General features: G+C 42.1%; 1 protein-coding gene across 1 annotated transcript in view; it reads left to right on the plus strand.

Annotated features, from left to right (window-relative positions):
• Positions 1–23523, plus strand: part of SLC12A2 (solute carrier family 12 member 2) — a 352311-nt gene that overhangs the window by 149068 nt on the left and 179720 nt on the right. Inside the window, exons 7-10 of the mRNA XM_030193587.1 lie at positions 4212–4320; positions 12565–12689; positions 12807–12891; positions 20012–20163. Coding sequence (XP_030049447.1) covers positions 4212–4320; positions 12565–12689; positions 12807–12891; positions 20012–20163 — 471 coding nt within the window. The remainder of the gene's footprint in view (positions 1–4211; positions 4321–12564; positions 12690–12806; positions 12892–20011; positions 20164–23523) is intronic.

A 23523-nucleotide genomic window follows, 5' to 3' on the forward strand; every position in this document is an offset into this window, starting at 1 on the left:
ATGTAGCATTCGCTATATTGTTACATAACCATAACACACGTCTGGATCCCTAGTACGCCTTTTTTTCTCTTGCCATTTGCTGTAGCTCACACCGCAACTGATGCAATGTGGTACCAAGCCATGGCAAAGGTTCATTACCTGGCATCATAGTGACTGGCTTTTGAGGGGCAACTGTATCCAATGCTGTTTGTATAGATTGGTTCCGATGATCCACCATCTCCTTAGGTGTTAGAGCAGAGACATCACCTAGCAATGGGCACCATACAACCATTATTGCAATGGGGGTCCACTTTCGGTCTAATGGTTCTAACTGTGCCTATTGATCTCCCACCTGCTATAGGTTGTAACAGGATATCTAACAATAACATACAATGGCCAGCCCAAGCAATGGGCAACACCTGCAGAACAGTAGTATAGGACCAATCTAGCGGAACAGACACAAGATCTAATATATCCCCAACTACATAAGTAGATTGGTCCACTAGATATAAATCAACTGCTGACAATGCATCAAACAATATGTGAAAATTGGCACAGTGGGAGATTATGGGCAAATTAAAATAGTCTAGCACTATCAAATTTGCCATTTCTACAGGTAATGCGACTAACAAATTTAAAACCAGACTGTCTAGGTGTGCCCCAAAGACTGATTTGAGAGCCACTGCTCTAAAGGTTTTCAGAAATTTATTGATAAACAAAATCATATTGATACAAACTGACAGTTAAGTAGCTATGTATTTTGTCAACAATCAGGGAGGAACAGGCTCATACCTCCTGTGTGGGAGACTGTTAGAATGTGGAACTTTTCTCACGGGATGACCTACAGAGTTATGTACCTGATGGGTACAGATAACTCCTTGGAAGACAAGGTGAATCATGTACTACTACTACTACTACTATTTAGCATTTCTATAGCGCTACAAAGCGTACGCAGTGCTGCACAAACATAGAAGAAAGACAGTCCCTGCTCAAAGAGCTTACAATCTAATAGACAAAAATAAAGCAAGCAAGTACTAACCACATGAGTGATCCCTAGATGATGGTGTGGTTCATATGATTTTTCAAGAGTGGAGTACCCTCTCAGTAGATCTATTTTGCTACTTCTCATAACGGGAAAGTACCTCGGTTCTGTTCCAGGATAGGGACATATGACAAACTAGCCTCAGATGCTTTCTTCCTAGATTGGGGGGGGGAGGTCTTCTGTATGAATATTATTCAGTACACCTGACGGTGAAAGCTCTTCTGAAACTCAGAAAGGATTAGGGAACCATGAATTGTCATAGCCCCCTACTGTCTGAGACAAGTTGGTTCTTCCTCTTGTTGACATTTCTTCCCTTCTTTTCAGATCTTGATTTAATCCGACACATTCTCTTTCCTACTCACGAAGCTGGTCATGCTTTAGACCTTATTTTTACCTCCCCTTCTAATTCTCTCTATCTCTGATCTTTCTGCTGCCCCACTCCCTTGATCAGATCACTTGTTATTGCACTTTGATTTTGTACTGCACCATCCCTTATCCTTTCCCAGTTGATCATCTCTAGTCTCCCTTCCTAACTTTGCAGCTGTAGACCCCTCCTCCCTTACTCCTCTTTTTTTTTCACTTGCTTCCCTTCTAATTTTCTGTCTTTTCCAAATCTTCCTTCTGGAATTCTTCTCTGACTAATGCTGTCTCTGTGGAAGTTCCCCACTGTGCTATGCCCCTGGGTCCTTCTCGTAAACACTAGTATCAGCGGATTTTAGGCTTAAGTGCCAACTACGTCATTCTGAATGGTGGTGGCGTCACTCCAAGTCCCTTGTTGACACCAACACTACTTGTGTTTACTCCATTCTGACAGTGCCCAGTTGCTTTCAGCTAGACACCAGATTTATACCTCTCTCATTGCCTAGGCCAGTGGTTCCCAAACCTGGTCCTGTGGAGGCACCCCAGCTAGTCAGGTTTTTAGGATACCCACAATGAATATTCAGGAGAGAGATTTGCATGCAGTGGAGGCAGTGCATGCAAATCTCTCTCATGAATATTCATTGTGGGTAGCCTGAATACCTGACTGGTTGGGGTGCCTCCAAGTTTGGGAACCACTGGCCTAGGCCTTTAACCGTCAACAGAAGCTCTTTATAGAGTCTCGATTGTCTTCCTGAGGTCTCCCCTTCACTTACTCAGATAATCTCATCTGAAGATTTTGCTAATCACTTCCTTCAAAAAACTGCCACCCTCTTTCCCCTCCTCCCTTCTTTCTCCTCCTCCCTTCTTTCTCTGTCCTCATTCTCTTCTGCACCTGCTGCCCTTCCCTTGCATCCTTATGTCAGGGCCCAATTTAACCTACCTTCTCTTTTTTCGACAGGTACTTCTCTTCCTGCATAAAATCTCCTGCATGCTTGACCCTATTCCCTCTCACTGGATCAGTCTTGACCACTATGGTCTCATTCCCCTAGTGTTTACTGTGATCACAAGCAGTCTGTCAATGGGTACTGTCCCTCCGCTTTGGAAGAATGCCGTCATCAAACCTGTTCTGAAAAAACCTTCTCTGGATACCTCCCTTCTCTTTAACTATATAGGTGACTTCCTTTTCTTTCCAAGCTTACCGAGAAGATAGTTCTTTTGTCCCAGTATATTGAATCCTCCCATCTTCTCCACTCCTTCCAATCTGGTTTCCATACTGGTCACTCTATAGAAACTATTATTGACTCCCTCCTTAATGACTTCACTCAGCTCAGCTCTAGATTGCAGTCTAGTCACCATTCTTATTTCTTTGGATATCACCACTGTTTTCGACCTTGTTAACCATTCTCTTCTGACTCGGCTTTCTTGAGCTGGTATCTCTGGTACTGTCCTCGACTGCTTCACTTCTTCTTTTGATGTTTCTTTGCCAATATTTGATCCCGTTCTTTTCCTCTCTGTTGTGATGTTCTACAGGGCTTCTTACTCTGCCCACCACTTTTCAATTCCTAGCACCTTTATCTGCTCTAATCCAGTTTTTCTCGCTTAGGTTTTACATCTACACAGATGACACTCTCTTGGTCTCCCACCACCCACTTGCTAACCCTGATCTCTCCCTCTTCCAGACCTGTTTGTCAGCCATTTTCTCCTGGCTGACTTCAAATCACTTGTTCTAAATCCTACTAAATATGTCACCATCTGAATTTCAGGTAACTTCCCACCTCCCACTGCAGTTCCTTCCTTGTCTAGTATCCCTCTTACGCTTGCTGATTCCCTCAAGTACCTTGGAGTTCTTTTTGATTCTCACCTCATTTGCATCTCACATTTCCCACACTGAAGTCCTGCTTTCTCCTTCATCGGATTCGATACGTTTTTTGGATGATTCTTCCTGTGCTACTCCTCTCTCCTCATTAGTCCTTTCTCGTCTTGGTTATTGTAATGTGCCTTTTGCTGGTCTTCCTAATATCTCTCTCTCTCCCATTTAGACAGTTCAAAATCTGCTTATCTGTCGTCTTAGTCATGCCCACTGGTCAGAGAGGGTTTCCCCTCTTCTTGCACACCACCATTGGCTTCCTGTCAACTATCATATTCACTTTAAGCTTCTTATCCTTGGCCTTTAAGGCTGTTTATGATGACTCCCCTTATCTCTCTCTACTGTTCTCTCTCTATTCCCTCATGGTTGCTCCGTTCCTTCTTTCCATCATGCCTTTCAATCGTTCCCCTCCCGGTTCACCTCTCACATCTGGAATTTACCCATAATTCTACTTTTTTTTACTTCCCTTCTCTATGGGACACCCTCCCATTAGCTCTTCACTCCGAGCAGTCCTTTCTCTGCTTTAAATCCCTGTTAAGACCCATTTCTTCAATTTAGCTTTTCCTTTTATTACTACTTCTGATGGCCTTGGACCAGAATTGCTACATACCCGATTTTTATTTATTTAGATTATCTTTTTTTTTTCTGTTTTTATTTTTCTATCTTCTATTCTTTTCTCTCCTCTTTTCTTTACTATATTTTGTAGTTCTTTTCCAGCTCATTTTAATAGTATTATACATAGCTCTGATATATAGCAAATTTTAATAAACTGAAACATTCTTCCACCCACACAATTTCCTGTGCCTTTGGTTGCCACACAACTCTAAATATAATTAATAGGAATTAGATGCACGGTGTGAATGGAGATCAGTTTTACAATATTTGTTTAAAAATGCTATTTAGTAAAGCTTTCTTGTCTTATTTCAATATACTACAACTCAGTTTTAACTTTTTATATTTTAGGCCCAGATTGTTCTTTTGGTAATTCTGTTATTAGCAATTGGAGATTTTATTATTGGAACATTTATCCCAATGGAAGACAAAAAGCCTAAAGGTTTCTTTGGCTATAATGGTATGTAAGTATATTTGACACTTGCTGATGAAATGCACGTTTTGAAACACTTTTAACATAACCTTGAAATCCAGATATGTTGAAATGCTTCTAGATAGATATGTAAATTTGTTTTATGTTTCTAAAATCACAAACTGTCCCATATTAGTATGTCAGTGTATATATATCCACTGAAAGCATTTGTTTAAGCTGAAATGAAGCTGTAAATGTTTAGTCTATTGCAATACTCTTCCCCCCCCCCCCCACCCCAACACAAGCACATGACTAAAAAAAAAGGTGTGGGGGGGAATGGTTTAAGATGTTAGAACTGTAAACGTATAAGGTAAATTTTATTGGTGTCAGGGCTGCTATTTATTGCAGACTTTAACATTTGGTGGTGTAGAATTTTATATACCCCTGAAAACACTCACCATTTAGTCTTTTCATTCATTTTCTTTTTTCCCCAATGTTAAAACAGTATGGGGGCAATTCTATAATTGCACAGATGCTATGATAGAATACAAGAATAAATTCACTTATGTGCGTGCAAAGTTAGGTGTACTTAGCCGTGTCAATGGCGGGCGTTACTGGATGCACCTAAGAACTATGTCACATGTGCAACTTTTATATTCTGTAAGTTATAAACATAAATGGTAGACACACTTGTGGTCTATCCATATGTATGCCTCTATCAGTTATGTGCTAATGCACTCTCTCTACTTTATAGAATAGCACATAGTGCACATGTGCATGCAAGTGCCAATTCTCAACACTTCAAGGTACACAACTACACACAGTTATAAAATTGCCCATTTTATGTGTTCAAGAATTTAAAACATTAATTTTATCTTGTATATCATCTGTAAGCCCAAAAGCTATTGAAGCAGTGTACATATTTTGGTCTGTTTATAATGTTATTGTATGGATTTAATGGGCAGGTACAGTACTGAATTTGTGAACCTTGAGTAGGAATTACTTGTCCAATTGAAATAAGTCTCTTACCATGGGGGGGGGGGGGGGGAGGTATAAATTAGGTCTTTGAGACACAATGAAGAAACAAGAATAATTCAGAATCTATATATGTAATTGTAAATGATCCCTAATGTCCATGGTATATTAATTGGGTAATTAGTATCAGGCACTAAAATTATTGGGTAACAAGTAAACCATCTTGCAGAATAAATCTTGTATAACTAGAGTTTGGGTATTGGTTCTATGCTGTATAACAGGGGTGGGCAACCTCTGTCTTTTGAGGGCTGTAGCCCAGTAGAGTTTTCAGGGCTTCCCCAATGAATATGCATGAGATCTATGTGCATGTACTGCCTCCATTGTACGTAAATAGATCTCATGCATATTCAGACATCTAGCAATGTGTGCTGGGGTGGAAGTTCCATCATGAGTGGGTCAGAGAGCTTTTTGAGCAACGTAAGTCTTAGCTCCCGAAGACGCCTGGTTGGCGAAACACAGAACTGTGTGAGCTCAGACATGGAAAAGTTTTTATAAGCAGTGACATAAGCGGCAAACAGTTGGTGACTAGAAAACTTGAAGACAACATAGTCTGAAATGGAAATGAACACTCTATCAAGAGCTGGCTGCTTATATCTGTGCGTTGAAATGATAAAGGAAGAATCCATTGACTTTGTGAAGGAAAAACGGTTTGAAATTTGATTACTTCAATTACCAACAACACGAATGTTATTTGAAGAACTGAAGGAGTGTTTGAGAAATGATAAACTATGAAAGAAGTTGCCGCATTGCTTAGCTTAATTCAGTGTTAGAGGGGAAATAAAGTGTTTTTATACTTAGGTTCAACTACACATTGGTAAATTTAATGTAGAGTGGTGTCTGATAGTGATATGCATGTTCATTGGGTAAATTCTGCAAACCTGACTGGGTTGTAACCCCCAAGAACTAAGGTTGCCTCCTGCTTGTAAAGGGTCCATAAGATTTTGAGTTTGACTTTTACTGTTATGTTAGTGATCAAAAGAAATGTTAGAGGACTTAAAGTAGTTGATTTTTCTCTGAACAAGTATACAAGACTATTTCTAAGTATTTCAGATTTCATTTATCTTCTGTGTAAGACAGTCAAAATGGAAAAAGTTGCAGACTACAGTAACTCCTGCCAAGATTGCTCCAAGAGCAACCCAGAAAATCATTGACATCTTTAAAGATCTACAGATCTCTCAGGGGGGGGGGAGGGGCATGTCTCCAAATGGGTTTTGCACATACCATAATAGTAATGAACCTGACTTCAAGCCAAGGTGTGTGGAGTATGATCTCAGTCTCTCAGATTCACTGCTAATGCTTGCTGCTGTAAAGGAATTAATGGGATAAAGGGTCATGTATTCGATATACCGCCTTTCTATGCAGTTACTTTTTCTGTCCCTAGTGGGTCACAATCTAAGTTTTTTGTACCTGGGGCAGTGGAGGGTTCAGTGACTTGCCCAGGGTCACAAAGAGCAACAATGGGAATCAAACCCAGTTCCCCAGGTTCTCAGCCCACTGCGCTAACCATTAGATACATGCATCGTGTCAAAGAGATTTTTTTCTGGAGTTCATAAGATGTACCCTGAATAGACAGTCTATCCAGGTGTGCTTGAAAATTCCTTTTTAATCAAACCATTTTTTTTATTTAGAAAATAAACCATATCCAACAAAGAGACATAGGTAGTCCTTCAGTGTCCACAGCAGGAAACAATTTTGAAAGAAGTCAATGGGTACATTGTCCAATTGATTGACTGACTCTTTCCCCCCCCCCCCCCCCCCCCTCCCCCGGCTACAGAATCTATTAGGCTAGTTTGTGTTTGTTGCTGCAAAGATGAGATACTCTCTGACCACCACTTTACCGCCACCTCCAGTCTGGCAGCGGCGAAGGTCAGAAGTAAAAGTCAATCCTTAGTCATCAAGGCCAGGAACTCTGACATTCAACAGAGCCACCTCCATATTAGGGACAATCATTTCTGCTATCACTGTTTGAACTTGGTTAGAAACCGAAGGCCAAAACGTAGGTATTAGGGGGCAGGTCCGCCACAAATGCATATATGTCCCCCTGTCCAAGCAGCCTCTTCAGCACGTTTTCCCCTTCTGAGCCCCCCAAGTGCCCAGTTTCAGGTGTGCACTACCATTGGAACAACATTTTCAAAGCATTTTCCACTAGTTGAGTAGCATATGATATCTTGTGAATGTGTTGACAGATTTGCTCCCATTCCTTATTCCCGAAAGTCCTATTTATAGCCTTTTCCCACTCAAGCATGTATTTAGGTCTCTGAAAACCATGAGGAACTAAGGAGCTTATAGATTAGAGAAAGTGCTCCCTTAGGAATGGCTCTACCCACTACCTGTTCAAAACCACTCAATTCCCCTCTAACCTGTCCTACTAAGTCTTCCTGTTGTAGAAAATTCTTTGCCTGTAAGTATGGAAACACATCCCTGGTGAACAGTGAATAGTGTTCCTGTAAAACTGGAAAAGCTAGTACCTGTCCTCTGATGCATCAACTGCTCAAAATAGAATTGTCCACGCTGCTCCCAATGGTGAAAGATCTTCACATCCCTCCCTGATGAGAATCCTTGAGCATACCTCCTCAAAGGAAGAAAACATGATGCAGTCTTTCCTCTCCCCCAGCAACTCAGTCATTAACTTACTCCAAACATACATGGTGGTCTTAGTGAATGGATTATCCATGTGCCAAAACTCTTTATTGTTGAAGCCCACTCATGGTAAGTGTTCAAAGAGAATCCCCTGCTCTCACCCTCCAGCCCCCACCCCCCACTTCAGCTTGAGCCACTGCTTCCACGAGACCAGCCTAGCCTGAACCAGCACCTTCAATTGGGCAGCCCAATAATACTTTTCCCAAATTGGGTACTCCCATCCCGACCTGTTGTTTAGGTAAAAATAACACCTTCCTTCCCACCCTTGGCTTCTTCTCTCCCCCCCCCCCCCCCCCCCAATAAATCTAAAGACTTTACAATACCAAATCCCAAAGGCTTCCAGTGGTAGATCAATAGTCGTCAAAAATGATAAAGGGGATGGGATGACTTCCCTATGAAGAAAGGCTGAAACGGCTTGGGTTCTTCAGCTTGGAGAAAAGACGACTGAGGGGAGATATGATAGAGGTATATAAAATACTGAGTGGATTGGAACGGGTAGACTTGATTCGCTTGTTTACTTTTTCAAAAAATACTAGGACTAGGAGGCACGCAATGAAGCTACAAAGTAGTAAATTTAAAACGAATTGGAGAACATATTTCTTCACTCAACGTGTAATTGAACTCTGGAATTCGTTGCCAAAGAATGTGGTAAAAGCAGTTAGCTTAACCGGGTTTAAAAAAGGTTTGGATGGCTTCCTAAAAGAAAAGTCCATAAGCCATTATTAAAATGGACTTTGGAAAATCCACTGCTTATTTCGCTTATTTCTGGGATAAGCAGCATAAAATGTAATGTACTATTTTGGGATCTTGCCAGGTACTTGTGACCTGGATTGGCCACTGTTAGAAGCAGGATACTGGGCTTGATGAATCTTCAGTCTGTCCCAGTATGGGAACATTTATGCACTTATGTACTTTTGTAAACCCTAAAAGAAGTATAAAAACTTAGACAGGACCATCATTTTAGCCACCTCCATTCGCCTCATCCAGAATAAGAATAGTTTATCCCATCTATCCAAGCTGAGCTACCAGCAGTTCATTCCATTTATACATTATCTTGTTATCTCTTCCCAAGTTCACTCCCAAATACTTGACAGAGGAGTCCACCCATTGAAATGGGAAATCCTGTTGAATACATGATAGCTCCTCCACTGCAACTGAAATATTTAAGAATTCCATTTTTGATAAGTATGCCTTAAATCTGGACATTTTCCCATATTCTCCCATTAACTGTTGCAGGGTCCCTAGAGTCTCCCTTGTAGCATGTGCTATAACCAGAATGTCGGCAGCAAACAGAGATCTTGTGCTGATGACCTTTAATCTCTAACCTGATGATCTAAGGATGCTCCTGATTAATCTGCACTAAGGGTTCCACCACTAATGCAAACAATAATGGGGATAAGGGGCACCCCTGACTAATTCAAACACAGGTGAATATCTGCCATCCACCTTAACACAGGTTATAGGTGTATTATACCATGTTTTTATCCAAGTAATGAAGTGGGGACCGACCCCCTTCTTTCTCCAAAATTTGAAGCATAAAGGGCCAATTCACCCGATCAAATGCCTTCTCAGCATCCACTACAACAGCCATAAGGCGCACCTTGTTCTTTTGTGCTCGCCAAATAAGGACCCTCCTTATTGCATCCCCCGCCTGTCTTTTGGCTATAAGGCTTACCTGAACTGGGTGGATCAACACAGGCATTACTTTTGCCAGGCAATCCGCTAGCATTAAGGCCAGGGCTTTAGTATCAATGCCCAAAAGTGTGAAGTGGTTAAGTAGTAGTAGTAGCTGCCAAGTAGTAGTAGCTGCCACATTGGGAGGCATCCTTGCCCGGTTTAGGAAGGATGGTGATCCCAGCCAGCCTTGTATAATTCTCTCCCTGTTCAAAAGAATTAAATAACTGGACCAGCAAGAGTACTAGGTGATGATTAAACTTCTAATAAAAAAAGAAAAAAGTCCCATAAATCCATCTAGGCCTGGAAATTTTCCCACTTTAAGGGCCTTTAATAGCATTATATACCTCCTTCTCTGTAACTAAGCCCTCCAGAGTTCTTGAGAGATCTTCATGTATGTAGTGATGTCCATTTCAGCTGCCTGAGTTTCCGGAGTATAAAGCTGTTTGTAAAACTGCATAAATTGCTGTTGGATCCTCCTCCTCTTTTGTATAGACTACATTATTGGCCCTCTTAATGCTTAAAATATTATTCCGAGTTTGTTGAACTTTGTCTCTGGGCCAGTAATTTACTGGCCCTACTTCCAAATTCAAAGTATTGTTGTTTCATTCTATCCAACATCTACTTAATCTCTCTCTCAGTGCGCAGCTCCAATCAGTCTAGCTTCGTTCTCCACCCGCGTCTTTTTTTTTTTCTCCCGTGCAATCCTAATAAAGTCCCCGTGTGACTGCCTTAAGGCATCCCCAAATAGTCTGTGTGCTATACTCCTATGGATCATTATCGCAAAGATATTCTTGAATAATTTTGCTCTATTTTCCTCACCACAACTGGGTCTTTAAGTAAATTATCATTAAGTCTCCAATATTTTGTTCCTGCTTTCTCTTGCCCCCAGTTTACCAGAGCCTATGCTGGAGCATGATCCAACCAAGTGGTAGAATCAATCTTGCTCCTTTCCACTGCCGAAGACACCCTTTACTCCCACATTGGAAATCTGTGTGAGAATATATGTCTTGTATTACAGAATAGTAGGTGTACCCCCTCTCCCCTGGATGTTTAGTTCTGTAGATATTGGTCATATCAAGGGTATCTAAGAACATACTCAATTTTTCTGTTCCCTATTGAGAGCCCTCTTACTGCCCCCCCAAATTGTCCAAAGTCAGGTCTACTGTCAGATTAAAATCTCCCCCTACCATTAATGTGGCTTGTTGGACCTCCTTGGTGAACATTGGGAGCATACAAGCTGACCAATGTCACTAGTTCTCCGTTCATCTTCCACACCCAGATCAACCACCTCCCTTCTATATATCCATGTTCAGTAACAATTTCCACAGTGACATCACTAGCTATCAAGATGCTGACTCCCCCCCCCCCCCCAAAAAAAAAAAAAACACACACACACACACTTCTTCTTATCCACCCTATTAGATGCAAAGAAAGTGAACTGGAAGTTCTTATGTGTAAGCAAATGTTCATGACCCTGCCAGAAAGGGAGTATCTTGGACAAAACAGTCTTGTACTTAAGCCATTGTGAAGGTTTATACATGAGCTGTTAGGAAAAAAAGCTAGATGGGGTTGGGGGAAAATGCTGGCTGCCTTAGGTTTACCAAAGAACACCTACATGACTCCATAAGATTACTTGAAAAATGTTCTCTGGACAGATAGTTATTGTGACCAAAATATTTAATTTGGCTTTTTTTTTTTTGTGAAAACCAAACACTGCCTTTCCAATCAAGAACCTCATCCTGATTGTAAAGCCTGATGTTGGACTGCCTTCCTGCAGTGGACCTGGATGGTTTACCATCTTTGGTGGAAAAATGAATGCTGCTTTTTATAACAGCAACTTCTAGAGGTGGATATCAGACCATTGATGCATAAGTTGAAGCTGAACCAAAAGTGGATCACACATCAAGACAATAACCTTATCAGGCCTCAACAAGTTTTTATAAAATCATTGTGCCATCCCAGAAACTTAGGAGCCAGTAGATGAGACCTCTCTCGCTTTTTTTCCCACTCATCCAACACTGTCCACAGTGTTTTGTTTTTGGGGGGGAGGGTATAGGAATGGAAGGAAGGGAAGGAATCCCCTCCTAGATCAGCAATATATCTTTTAGGAAGATTTATTAAGGCTCTTTCTATTGTGACTGTGGCAAAGAAACTTGAGTAAATCAGTTCCTTAAGGTGCTTTTGCAAACCAGTGGTGTAAGCCAGCAGTCTCCCTTCTCAAAGCATGCTGCCAGCTCTTTCTAAGTTTGAGATGACACAGGGCAGGAAGTTTGGAAAGTCCTGTGGTTTCAAGTCCCACAAGCCTTGAAGCTGTGAGACTTCCCAAACTTCCTTCACTGCGTGACTCAAGTTTAGACAGCTGCATCATGATATGGAGCTGGGAGACGGAATTTACAAGGAAGCTCTGCGAAGGAGAAAAAACATTCAGAGGATTGATCAGTGCAATTTCTATGTGCTATGGTAATCTGGTGCCTATGATTTGTTGAACCCTGCCATAAATATTCAAGTAAAGCAACTATGGGATGGTTGAAGGTTTGTGTTTTGGATTGGCCAAATCAAAGTGCCGACCTGAACCTTATTGAAATGTGGCAAGATGTTGAAGGTAAGCTGTTCATACAAGGAAGTCTTCAAACATTTTAAAGGTGAAACAGTTCTACATTGAATTAGTTGATATTGCTGCTCAGGGGGTGAAGGGGTGTGCATGCTTTTTTATGCAGGGATATTTACTGAATCTTGTTGAAGAAATCAAAATGTAATAGTCTGTTCTTTTTTTTTTTTTTTTTTTGTGGTTTAGATTGGTAACTAACCCCTCTGTTTAGCTGTGCGGCAATGCCGACACAGCCCAATCAAAGGGCTGTGTCGGCATTAGCGTAAATGGGGGGTAAATGTGTTCAGACTTTCTCATTACATTAATGAGATTCTTGTTTTGTTTCCTGATAGCTGATATATTCACAGAAAACTTTGGGCCAGATTTTCGAGGAGAAACATTCTTCACTGTTTTTGCTATTTTCTTCCCTGCTGCTACTGGTATATTAGCAGGAGCAAATATCTCAGGTGATCTTGCGGTGAGTAGAATGAGAATCATTGTTAATAGAAAATATTCATATTTTTATTCTCAATGTTTATTTTAGAAATGTGCATATCAAGAATAATTTTAAAATGTATTTTTGTTACTTTTCAAGGATCCTCAATTAGCCATACCTAGAGGAACAATGTTGGCCATTTTAATAACTACAATAGTTTACATGGGAATTGCTGTGTCTGTAGGTAAGTGATGTTTTACTTGAATGCTGCTACATTCTTAATTATGATCATAAATAGCAGACTGCCTGCTGGAACTCTGTTTTGTTTTGGATCTTAACTCACTAAGGGGGTCTTTTTGTTAAGGTGTGCTTGTGTTTTTAGCTTGCACCAAATGCTGAGATGTCCATTATATCCCTATATCTCAACATTTAGCGTCAGCTAAAAATGCTAGTGCACCTTAGTAAAAGACCACCTCAATCTTTTCTGAGTATATATTTCATGTTTTCCAGAGTTATGTTTAGTACAGGTTATATGGTCTGCCTAGCTACTCTGAATTTTACCCGGCTACTTGGATGATCAGTGCAGCTTAAAAAGAACACTGCTCCTCCTGTACAAGTACCATTTTTTTTTTAAACACTAGGGGCACTTTTGAAAACATTGCATATACTAGAGTATGACATGGGGGAAAAGTTTGTCCCCGTCCCCATGGGCTCTGTCCTCATCAGCAGAAGCCTCGAACAATTATGATTTTATATTTAAATCCTTATTATTAAAGTATAAAAAGGAACAATAAGCTGTGCAACTGTGTATAAATTACAAATAGAAAGCAATAATAAGCAGCTATAATAATGTTCTTATCCTGTGTTTTCTTGAATTAAGGTACTGTCCCCATCACACCACCTCTACTGGCAGCTCTTCATGTCTCTTCTTGTTCTTGTACCCTTTGCTGTGCCTAGCACTTAATTTTTGCACTCATTCCTTAAACACCCTCCCTCATCTATTTCTTGATTTATTTATTTTTTGCTGGCATTAATTTTGTAAGCTATATTGTTTGTTTCATTTTTTTTTAATTAACAGCTTAGTTAACCTATGATAAACTACATCTGACTCGAGACCAGCTCTACTTCAGGAAGCAGGTGAAAGCCTGGCTTTTCTCCCAAGTCTTTAATATATATAGTGACTGACTGACTATACACTTATTCTGCACCTGGACTGGCTTGCTGCACACGCTGTACCTAGACTAGTACCTCCATATTTTGTTTAATTGTACAGAGAACTTGCCTTGAGTTTAGCCACTCATCTATCCCAATCAATTTCGCTGTCTATCTTCTCACCATCTATATATCTGCACTTGGCTCCTTGACTACATAGTAAGCTGTATTGTAGAAAAAGCATTAACATCATATCTGTTGTTTGAATGGTCTAATGTGCGCTTATTAGGTGTTTCATTGCGATTATCCTGACATCTCATTATCTGTTATTTGGGAGTGTTCTTCCATGTTATCTATTATGGTATTTTTTGTATTGTACTGACATATTTCTGTTATGATTATTCTGCAGTGCTGTTAAATGTATATAGTTACATTTTACAATTTATTATGCTTGTTATACTGCTTGGCTTTTTACATAAAACGATCAAAGCGGTATAAAAAAACATTTAAAATCAAAATAAATAAGACAGCATCATTAATCAGTATTTTTGATACTGCTTCATTTTAGTCCTATTATTAGGTTCAAATTTGCCATTTCCAAGCTTATCTCATTTATTGTGTTTGTTTATATTTGAGCATTTTACTATTGTTATGCTATTAATAAAATTGTAAATTTTATGTTAAACTGTACCTGTTGTACTCTGCCTTGGGTGAATCTCTTCATAAAGGCAGTTAGTAAATCACAATAAATAAAATGATACACAGTATGCCAAGTAAACCTGAATTATGTAAAATTAATTTGCTTGTTATGGCATATCCTACCTGATTAGAGGTGATGTCTGCTGTCACTGATAATTTGAATTGTGGTGTTGATCAGCAGAGATGACTTTCCTGTCTCCCCCTCCCCCAACCGGGATTATGCCTATATTTACTGGTTTGACTCATTGTAGCAAGATTTGTTTCCTTTGTGTCCCAAGGATCAATCCAGACAAATGGGTTGTGACCATCCGCCAGTGAGTGGAGATGTAGAACTCTGAGTTGTGCCTCATAAGCTCCTGCACTTAGCAATCAAGCCGGTATTTTCTGTCTCCAGCAGGCAGGATAGCAACTCCTGTGTGCTGTGGTGACTTCTGTGTGGCCTCTGGTCCTGCTTGCAGATTCAGTTGAGTTTGAGGTTGAGAATATCCTGTGCCTCAGGTGTAAACCTAGTGGTCTAGGTCCCTCCCTGCTTCCCCGTTGCCACTTTGTACAACTTTATCTCAGTCTTCCCTTCTCTTTTTCTCCTGCCTCTATCTTAAAAAAACAAACAAAAAAAAAAAAAAACAGCCACTGTGGTTTTTTTTGAGAGCGCTTGTGCTGTGGGAAGTTTGTGAGACTTCTCTGTGCCTTGGAGGTCACAAGACTGGCTGTTTTCTGTGTATATTATTCTCTGTCTGAGCCTATTAAGCCTTGTGCGAGCTGCAGGAGAAAGCTCTTGGCTACTGGTTCCTGCATGCTGTGTGTTACTTCTGTGGACATGCTGCTTTTGCCTACTTTGGCCATTGGTACTCTATCTCCAGGAGCTCAATCCAGCCCTTCTCCAATGGCAGGTTTGGCGGGCTCAGCACCAGCGGCTCCAGTGCATAGCGAGGCTTCGGCAGCCATTTTGTCAGCGGATTCTTTGCCCGCTACTGTGTCCTGGGATGTTGCTTTTGCAGGGATAGAGGTTTCTGCCCTGCTGTTTTTGCCTGAATTTTCTTTTATTACATCAGACCTTTTTTTATTAAAGTCAGCTCAAGCTACCTCTCCTCCTTCCCCTAACATTGCTTTTGAGAAGCAGCTTCCTAAGAAATGAAAACTTTTCTGTGTTGCAGGATTTCGAAAATGTTCCTCCTTGGGACTCATAGGAGGTTCTGACTGTCTTAGTGTTGCTGATGGCCCTGACTTGGACATTTCAGAGGCAGACGGGATGATGATCCTACCCTAGGTAGACTGTTTTTGAGAGTGGAATTGCCTCTGTTGTTCACAAAATCTATAGAGGCTTTAAACATTTCTTCCCCTGCTTCAGTCCTCTGATCCTGCTCCATATATTGTGTCAGATACTAAGAGACATCCTGTATCTTTCCATTTTCATGAGGCTATGCAGGAGCTTATTGCAGCTCAGCGGGAGGCCCCTAACCTCTGGTTAGCTCCGGTAGAGAGGGGCACTGGTCGATAGTCCGTCTTTTGTCGTCCCAAAGAAAGAAGACTCTTTTCACTTGGTTTTGGATGTCAGAGGGGTGAGGAAGTCTCTGAGTGCTGCACTTACGCATGGAGACCATTGGACCTTAAGGAGGCTTATTTTCGTATCCCAATTTGGCCTCCTCACAGGACATTTCTCTAGTTTGCAATTCTGGAAGATAATTTTCAATTCAAGGCCATGTCTTTTGGCCTCGCCACTGCACCTTGCACATTTTCAGAAGTTATGGTGGTGGTGGTGGTGGTGGCAGCCTTTCTTCGCCTGCAAGAGATCCAGGTACATCCTTACATGGACGACAGGCTAATTCGGGCGCCTTCTTATTAAGAGAGCCTTTGCAGTACATAGACAGTTCTGTCTCTTCTTTCTGTGCTGGGTTGGGTGGTGAATTATAGCAAGAGTCATCTCATCCCCACCCTGGAGTTTCTATGAGCGTGCTTTAGTATCCAGGCAGGAAAGGTTTTCTTGCCTCAACATTGTCAGCTCAAGCTCAAACAGCAAATTCTTAGGCTTCTCTCTCTTCCCTGCCTGCAGGCATGGAGATATGCTTAGGTTCTCGGGTCTGTGGTGGCAACTTCAGATGTTCTGCTTTGTGCAAAGTTCCATATGCGGCCCCAAAGTTGTCTCTGTTGAGCTGGTGGTCTCCGGTCTTGTGCAAAGTTCCATATGCAGCCCCAAAGTTGTCTCTGTTGAGCTGGTGGTCTTCGGTGTTGTGGACATGCCCAGCTGGTGTCGTAGATGCCTCAAGCCAGACGGAGTCTGACTTGGTGGCTTCTCTATGCATACACACAGGCGGGGTTGCCCTTACAGACTCCCAGTTGGTCTGTTCCCACCTCTGATGGTAGTCTCTTTGGATGGGGGAGCCCATTATCTCCACCAATCTGCACAGGGCCGTTGGTCAAGATTGGAGGCTTCCTGGTCCATCAACAGATTGGAACTTCGAGCTGTCTGGAAAGCTCTACTAGCCTTTGTGCCTCCTCTTTTCTGGAGACCTGTGTGCATGTTCTTGTTGACCAGCTGGTGTCGTAGATGCCTCAAGCCAGACGGAGTCTGACTTGGTGGCTTCTCTATGCATACACACAGGCAGGGTTGCTCTTACAGACTCCCAGTTGGTCTGTTCCCACCTCTGATGGTAGTCTCTTTGGATGGGGAGCCCATTATCTCCACCAATCTGCACAGGGCCATTGGTCAAAATTGGAGGCTTCCTGGTCCATCAACAGATTGGAACTTCGAGCTGTCTGGAAAGCTCTACTAGCCTTTGTGCCTCCTCTCCTCGCGGAAGACCGGTGTGCGTGTTCTTGTACAATGTCGCAGCCGTGTCTTACATCAACAGACGAGGAGGAATAAAGAGTGTATCTTTAGCCCAGGAAGCGCATCTTCTTTTTCAGTGTGCAAAATTGAACATTCTGATGATTTCAGCATCTCACATAGCAGGTTCACTGAACTCTCAAGCGGATTTACTCAGCAGAGTGTCTCTTGACCCTGGGGCATGGCAACTAACAAAGACTGCATTTTGCCTCATTTCCAAACAGTTGGGCCTTCCGATTCTGGACCTCATGGCATCCAGACTCAATGCATAAGTACACAGATTCTACAGCCGCTTCAGGAAGAGACTCCATAGGAATGGATGCACTGGTAGAGCCTTGTCTGTCGGACGGCCTCCTTTGCGTGTTTGCTCCATGAGCTTCTGTGGGAAGGATGTTGCACAGGTTTTGTGTGTCATCCCAGGAAGGCCGTTCTTGTAGTTCCGGTCTGGCCCAGATGTCCTTGGTATGCGGACCTCATCCGTCTTCAAATTGCTCCTCAGTTGATTCTTCCTCCACAGATAGTCTTGCTGCCTGTCTGTTGAGAGGGCGTGATTGAGGAAGAAGGGTTATATAGATGATGTTATTACTACCTTGCTGCATGCCCAAAAGCGGTCCACTACTACTACTTATGCTAGAGTGTAGAGAACTTTTGAGATCTGGTCTGCACAGAATGTTTCTCCATTTTGGTCTTCCATGTCTCAGTTTATCCTTCCTTCAGGAGGGATTAAAAAAAGGCTTGGCTCCCAATTCGCTCAAGGTTCAGGTGGCAGCGTTTGCGTATCATAGAGGCAAGATACAGAATGCCTCATTGGCTGCTCACCCTGATATAGTTTGATTAATCAAAGGAGTTACTCATCTGCGTCCCCCTCTCCACAATATTTGTCCCCAGTGGAGTCTTCAAGTGGTTCATAAGGTTCTTCAGTTGGCCCCTTTTGAGTCTTTTCATTTGGCAACTATCAAAGCTTTTACTTGGCAGTATTTCTAGTTACCATTTTGTCAGCACAGAGAGTTTCAGAGCTTCAAGCTGTCTTGCAGGGATCCCTTTCTCTGCTTTTCTGACTTGGGAGTTTCCATACGGAAAGATTGTATATCCTTTTCATGTCAATCAGACTGTGTTTCTTCCTTCTTTTTCCAAAATATGCTTCCCTGTGACTGTTGGATGTGTACCACTACCAATATTTTCAGGGGGTCTCATCACCTTTGTCCTCTTTGCGGGACCCCAGAAGGGTTGCCAGCCTTCAAAACGACAGTGGCTCGATGGCTTAAGGAGGCTATTTCTTCCGCGTACATTCTGAGGGGTAGATTTGCTCCCATGCATGTCAAGGCTCATTCTTTCAGGTCTTTGGTGACTTCTTTGGCAGAGTCTAGGACAGTTTCTTTGGCAGAGATCTGTTGGTCATTGACGTGGTCTTCTCATTCCTTTAAGCGTTAACCTTTGGATGTGTCTGCTCGAGCAGATGCTTCCTTTGGTGCCTGTCACGCTCACAAAACAGGAACTGGGTTTGTGAGCCCTTGGGCCACTGCCAAGGAGCAGCAGTGGCAGGCAAAACCACCCCACACCAGAAGCAAGGCAGAACAGACGTACCGGCAAATCCAGGCTAGGTCTCTGGTGGTCAGCCAGCAAGCAGAAGACAGGTCCAGGCAAAGGTTCAAAAGGCAGGCGGCAAGCAAAGCAAAGTCCAGGATCAGGCAAGGTTCAAAAGGCAGGAAACCAGCAAACACAGAAACAGGTCCAGACAAAGTCTCTCAGGCGGAAGTGCACAAGCACCCACGACCAGGGCCTAAGACGCAATGCAAAGGCAAAGCCAGAGAGTTTCAAAATGGCTAATAAGCCCAGACAGGAAAGACTCAGCTGCAGCAATCACCAGGAAGCTATGGTGGCTGTGCAGGCTCAATCCAAGCAAGCAAACCTGGCAGCCTGGAAGATCCGGACCGGACTCTGCTAAAATCTGGAACGGGTGATGGTCCATAGCAGCCACCTGTTCTGGCCACCAGAGGGCGAGGAAAGCACAGACGTAACAGCGCCATGGTTGTTGCTGCAGTGGTATCACAGTTCCTCCCCTCTTAAGGATTGCTTTTGTACATCTCATTTGTCTGGATAGATCCTTGGAATGTAATGGAAGGAAAAACTAGTTAATTACCTCATTTTCTTAACTTTAGTCCCAAAGGATCAGCCCAGAGCCCGCCCGCCCTGTGATTGTTTCAGCTTTTCTTGGCTCTATGTAATTTTGGGTGTTTGTATTCTGGTTCCTTTATTTCATACTTCTTTTTCTATCTAGAGGCTGGAGTTTTTTTTCTGGAAGTCACTCTCTTTCACTGTACTGCTTTATCGAATACTGGCTTGGTTGAGAAGTGTAGGAGCTTTTGAGGCATAACTCAGATTTCTCTATCCGCACCTGCTGGCCGATGGTCACAACCCATTTGTCTGGATTGATCCTTTGGGTCTAAAGGAAAGAAAATTATCAGGTGATTAACTAATTTTTCCATCCATCCAGCTGAACTATCTGGCAAAAACACAAACTGCAGGGAGGGATTGAAATTTAATTATTGGTTGTTACTTGGATTGCTTTAATGTTGAACCTGGATATTTATCTTGGGTTCACAAATTCTCATTGTTAATGGGAAAACAGAGGTGTAGAATGAGATTTATCCTTTATAAGTAACTCATTTGAAATTTTGTTTTGTACCAGGTTCTTGTGTTGTCCGGGATGCTTCAGGGAACCTTAACAACTCTCTATCAACCGAGTTGACAAACTGCACAGATGCAGCTTGTAAATTAAATTTTGACTTCTCATCATGTAAGGCAACAAAATGCAAATATGGGCTAATGGAAGACTTCCAGGTAAGATGTGTACATATAAATCTTACAAAAGAAAAAAAGTACAGTCAGGCCTTCGGGATTGTTAGAGTCCTTTTATTCTGAGAGAGACCCAACACGGGCCGTGTTTCGGTGCAACAGCACCTGCCTCGGGTCAAGGTAATAATGTTCAGGAAGTGCAAATCCCTGTCAGCAAATAGATATCGCTAATTAAGATATAGACTCTGTAATCCACACTTTGTGAAGAAAACGCCAAATCTTTTTTTTCTAACCGACAGCTTTTCTTCACAAAGTGTGGAGTGTGTCAGAGCCTTGGCTGCGTCAGTAGCCCACTTGAAGTCAGCCTCCATTGAAGAGATGTGCAAGGCTGTGACATGGTCTTCAGTCCACACATTCACATCTCACTACTGCCTTGAGCAGGGTACCCGATGCGACAGTCAGTGTGGGCAATCAGTGATTGGGCTCTAGAATCCAACTCTACCCTCCTAGGCCCTTTTTCTTCTGTTCCAGGCTGCACTCTCATCTAGTTTGTATATAGTTTCAGGTTAATCTGTGTTAAGTCCTCGCTGTTGTGATGCCCAGTTGATCAGCGTTTGTTGTTTTGGGTGAGCCTGGATGCTAGGGATTCCCCACTTGTGAGAATATGCAAGCCTGCTTGTCCTCGGAAAAAGCGAAGATACTTACTTGTAGCAGTTATTCTCCGAGGACAGCAGGCTTCTTATTCTCACAATCCCACCCACCTCCCCTTGGAGTTGTCTATCTGCATGTTTTTATTTGGGTTTTTTGCTTTTGTATTAAACTAAGGCTGCGCGGTGGGCAGGAAGGCACTCGCCTGTGCATGCTGGAGTGCAGCTCGCATTCCTTAAAACTCTAGTTTTTTCTGTGGCAAATTTGCCAGGCTGGGTGACGCAGATCGGCGTCTACCCACATGTGAGAATAAGAGGCCTGCTGACCTCTGAGAATACTTGCTACAGGTAAGTATCTTCGCTTTATAAAGTACTTGTTACCTTGCAGGAAGTATGAGTTTTCAGATTGTATTATTTTTTTTTAAATAGGAAGAAACAGCTTCTTAGTGTTAATCTGCTAAATACTTGAATGTTTTTCTAGCAAATACATTTTGAATAGCATAAACCTACATAAGAACATAACTGCTATGATAGGTCAGACCAAAAGGCGATCAAGCCCAGTATCTTGTTTCCAACAATAGCCAGTTCAGGTCATAATTACCTGACAGGATCTCAATATGTAGATTTCAGGCTGCTTATGCCAACAATAAGTAGTGGGTTTTCTCAAGGCTACCAGATTAGTTATGGTTTATAGACTTTTCATGTAGGAACTTGTCCAAGTCTTTTTTTTATTTTTTTGTCTTAAACTCTGCTATGCTATTTACTGTTACCACTTAACAATGAATTACAGAAACGAGCTAAAAAAATGTTTTTTTTTAATGTTCGGCTTAATAACCTCATGGAGTTTTTGAGGGGTGTTATCAATGTGGGCTATCATTAAGATGTGTTATTTTATCACTAGCTTGTGCTGTTTTAGCACAGGTCCCAATTTATGTAATGAGACCTGGTTACTAAGCAAAATAAACTCTCTTAATGGTAGCCCACATTGATAACCCCCACCCTTTAGTCTTTCTACCACTAAAAATAATAACCAAACAATTTGCATTTACCTGTTCTACTCCACTAGCCCATTGATACATTAGAGAGAGAGTCATGGGAGAGTCCCTGCACATCAGCTTGGTGCTGATCATTGTGGGCATCATGAACCCGACCAATGCATAGGTCAACATCTGTGGAGAAACTTTCTTCAATCTTGGAGTCTCGTCTGCCTCGATACATCCAACACCAGTTGAAACTCTCTTCCATGTACTTCTCAAGAACAGTACTTTGAAGAGTCAGACTTGGACCTCTCTTGGGAGACGGATCAGGACCGTGTACTAGATCCAATAGAGATGTAATCAAATTTGCACTTCACAAAAGTAAAACAAAAAAAGATCTGATACAATAGTAATGTATTAACCAAACTTACACATAATCCAATGCAAAAATTTGGAGGACAAGACCTCAAACCTTACAACAGAACAAAGCAGTAAATGTTCACTTCAGGTTCAATTTCTATAACGGGTCAGAAAAACCTCCGGCCCCTTTTTTCCTCCCACTAGGCTCACTATCTACTTAGTTGCCAGGATTCATTTATATTATGAGCCTGATAGCTAGCGAGTCCCACGTGTGAGAATATTATGCCGGCCTATCCTCTGAGAAAGCTAAGATACTTACCTGTAGCTGGCTTCTTCTGAGGATAGCAGTTATGTATTCTCGCATCCCTCACGCTTCCCCTTGAGTTGTCTTCTTAGCTTTAGTACTGTACTACTGGTCCCACACTTAAGCGTTGGGCGGGAAGGCAGCTGTGCATGTGCAGTGGGGGCACTGCCTCAAAGTTTTAAAGTGACATTACACTATGGCAGTGTCCGCACCGGGTTCTGTGAATGACATCGCCCACATGTGAGAATATGCCTACTGTCCTCGGAGAACACTTGCTACAGGTAAGTATCTTAGCTTTATCCATAGGACCAGACTTTACAGGAGTTGAAGCTGATCCATTCACTGGATTTACTTTTTCATTTCCCCATTATGGTAAATTATTCTGAATCTTACAAACTCCACATGGGCTCCAAAGTGTTATGACCTAGGGAGGTTCTAAGTTGGTGTGAGACTGCTGTTTTTCAGTGCATGCCAGTATGCTGATGGGGGATGGAAGGCGTGGTGCACTCCTTAGCAGCACCACTCTACACAGAAGTCCTCCATTTTTCTGAAGCGTTCCGCTACCTGGCGGTAACTGTGCCCAAATGGTTTTTCTCCATCTCCAAAAGAATGTTTTGGCAATTTCAAATATTGCAGTAGTTTGTGACTTAAGACTACCACCACCAGACCAGTGAACACCTTTTACACTGATGACTAGGAAAGGGATTCTCTTCTAAATGAATCTGTTTTTATTTTTTATTCATAAAGTTATACATAAAGCAATGTACTTTTCACCGAGGACAAACAGGCTGTTGTATTCTCACATCTGGGTGATGTTATCTGACAGAGCCCAGTGCAGATGCTGACTAGTGAGTTGTAGAAATTTCTAGCAGCGTCCCACCACTTATGCGCTGGTACCTTTCCACCGAACATGTGAGCTCGGATTCCTCAGTCTTTCTTTCCGTGTAGCTGGGAGGACACATCGGTGTTCTCAGTGGGCATGTTTGTTCCAGACTTTGCAGTGCATTCCCGGTGCTGCTCTTTTTACATTAACTTCTTTTTCAGTATTTTATTAGTAGTTCCTTTTTGCTTTCAAATTCCTTTTATTTTTGTAGCTTTTCGGCACTTTGTTTCCTTT

This window comes from Microcaecilia unicolor, chromosome 2 (assembly GCF_901765095.1).
Source record: "Microcaecilia unicolor chromosome 2, aMicUni1.1, whole genome shotgun sequence".
Lineage (NCBI taxonomy): Eukaryota > Metazoa > Chordata > Amphibia > Gymnophiona > Siphonopidae > Microcaecilia > Microcaecilia unicolor.